Source organism: Nicotiana tabacum, chromosome 11, assembly GCF_000715075.1.
Source record: "Nicotiana tabacum cultivar K326 chromosome 11, ASM71507v2, whole genome shotgun sequence".
NCBI classification, from domain to species: domain Eukaryota; kingdom Viridiplantae; phylum Streptophyta; class Magnoliopsida; order Solanales; family Solanaceae; genus Nicotiana; species Nicotiana tabacum.
Window position 1 is genome coordinate 116790088 of NC_134090.1, and position 2643 is coordinate 116792730.

General features: G+C 35.3%; 1 protein-coding gene across 1 annotated transcript; it reads right to left on the reverse strand.

The window, feature by feature from the left end:
* Nucleotides 1-605: 605 nt before the first annotated feature.
* Nucleotides 606-1793, reverse strand: LOC142165979 (uncharacterized). The gene has a single exon (XM_075224373.1). The coding sequence runs from the start codon at nucleotides 1791-1793 to the stop codon at nucleotides 606-608; it is 1188 nt and encodes a 395-aa protein (XP_075080474.1).
* Between the last annotated feature and the right edge of the window lie 850 nt (nucleotides 1794-2643).

Genomic DNA, 2643 nt, shown 5'->3' on the forward strand with positions numbered 1-2643 from the left:
AATATTATTCCCATCCTCAATTGGATGCAACCTTTGTCTGATTCCAAGGTCCATCAAGTCATATATACTTTTCAATGTGTCTTTTGTCTTTCCAGCCATATTCATGACAGTTGATATAATATTGTCGGACACATTTCTTTCGATGTGCATCACATCAAGGTTATGTCGTAACATAAGACTCTTCCAATAAGGCAATTGGAAAAAGATACTTTTCTTCTTCCAATTGTATGCATTATTATGAACATCACGCTTTCTTTTTTGTCCTTTACCAAAAGTCACATTACCTAATGCTTGTAATTGCATAAGTGCTCCATCACCTATTAAAGGGTTAGGCGTAACTCCCATTTCAATTTCCCATCAAATAACATCCTACTTCTACGCCATGGATGGTCCATGGGAAGAAAGCGACGATGACCCATATAATACAACTTACTACGTAAGGAAGTCGATTGTGTATCTTTATGGAAACAAGGGCATGCAAGCTTGCCTTTGGTTGACCATCCTGAAAGATTCCCATATACAGGAAAGTCATTGATTGTCCACATGATAGCCACACGTATCAGAAAATTAGATTTTGAGTGTGCATCATAAGTCTCCACCCCAACCTATAATTCTTTCAACTCTTCAATCATTGGTTGTAAATATACATCGATATCATTGCCTGGACACTTAGGGCCTGGAATAAGAAGTGTCATCATAAAATACAGATTTTTCATGCAATCCCATGGTAGAAAATTATATGTAGCTAGTACAACTGGCCAAATACTATGATTAGAACTCATGTTCCCATAAGGTTGGAACCCATCACTCGCCAAGCCTAGGCGAACATTTCTTAACTCAGCTGAAAAGGTAGGATGTTGTGCATCAAAGGATTTCCATGCTATTGAGTCAGACGGATGTCGCAAGATACCATCATCAATATTTCCCTTCTTGTGCCACCTCATCCTTTTAGCTGTCTCTCTTGCCATGTACAATCTTTGAAGCCTTGGTTTGATTGGAAAATGCCGCAAGATTTTATGAGCTACTTTCTTGCCTACGTGTTCTTCGGACTTCCATCTAGACTTACCGCACTTAGGACATGCTTGAATATCGACATAATCACACCAATATAAAATACAATCATTCCGACATGCATCTATTTTGGTGTACCCCAAGCCGAGGTCACAAAGAACTTTCTTTGCTTCATAGAAAGAATTTAGCACAAATGACCCCTCGGGAAGAACTTCTTTAAAGAAGCTCAATAGTGCATCCATAGATTTGTTGCTCCAATGGTTAAGATACTTCAAGTGAAGTAGTTTAACAATAAAAGACAACTTCGAGACTTTTTTACAACCAGGATAAAGTTCTGTCTCAGCATCTTCTAACAATTCGTAGAACTTTGTTGCATGTATATTTGGCTCTTCGTTGTACTCTAAATTATTATTATTATTGTTGTTATTATCCTCCACATTCGTATATCCACAAGCATCGTGAATCATTTCACCAATATTGTCCTCTTCAATGCTATCATTTTCTGCTTCATCATCACTAACTACAACACTAGAAGTTTCAACTCTAACTGACACTTCTCCATGTAAGTCCCACACTTTATAAGAATCCCAAAATCCCTTCCTCAATAAATCTCCTTTTACACCAACACGTAGCTTGAACTCGATATTCATACACCCTTTACAAGGACACCGAATCATAGTGCTCACTGTTGGTTGACTGAATGCCCAATTAAGAAAGTTGTCTACGCCATCTCTGTACCTTTGGTCGACTCTATTCCTAATATTCAACCAACTTTTATCCATCCTTTCTATTTAAAGAAAAAAGAAAGTTAATTAAATAAAAGTGCAGCATTGATAATAATCAAAACATATATAATAACTAACATACAAGAGAAATGAACAAATCAAATCACCTCTAAATAAAATGAGAAATATTACAGCAAGTTTTTACTCTTACACACCTTTTGGTTACAAGGAAATTAACTAGCTTCATAAAAAAAATATACACTGTCACATCTACAAACACCTTATTGATAAACAAATTTAACATCTCTTACCCAACTAGACTCAAAGAGAATTAAATTGGTAGGCTCTAAACTCCTTTTTTAGATGATCAAGAAACAATTTTACATTCAAGTTATTGTTTAAGTGGCCAAATACATGCATTTAATTCTACTGTAAAAAATGTGTAGAATGTTTCAAAAGAATATCAGTCCGAAAGAAGTATTACATATTCTTGCAGCCTTACAGTAACATATATATGCCTTATAAAAAATGTGTAATCATGATTAAATGTTTATCATGAAAAAACCAGAATCGTCGTGAACTCCTTGTTCTAGTACCCTAATGAGACTGTTACAATGACATGATCAGCATGCATTACTGATCCATCACTACAATGTAACTTCACTGGTTTAATACCATCACCATTTTCAAATTTTAAGTCACAGTCATCATTTCGCCATTCAATTTTTGTGACTTTTCGGCCTAATTGAATCAAACCAGGTGGTAAAACAAATGCCAAAGATTCAATCATAGTTGAGTACCCTTTAGCTATAGTTAGTTCATCTCCAGGAAAATTATAATACTGACTTTCTCCATTAAAATCTAAAGTACCCAAATCACCAGCTGATGAATAATGCCTATGTATATT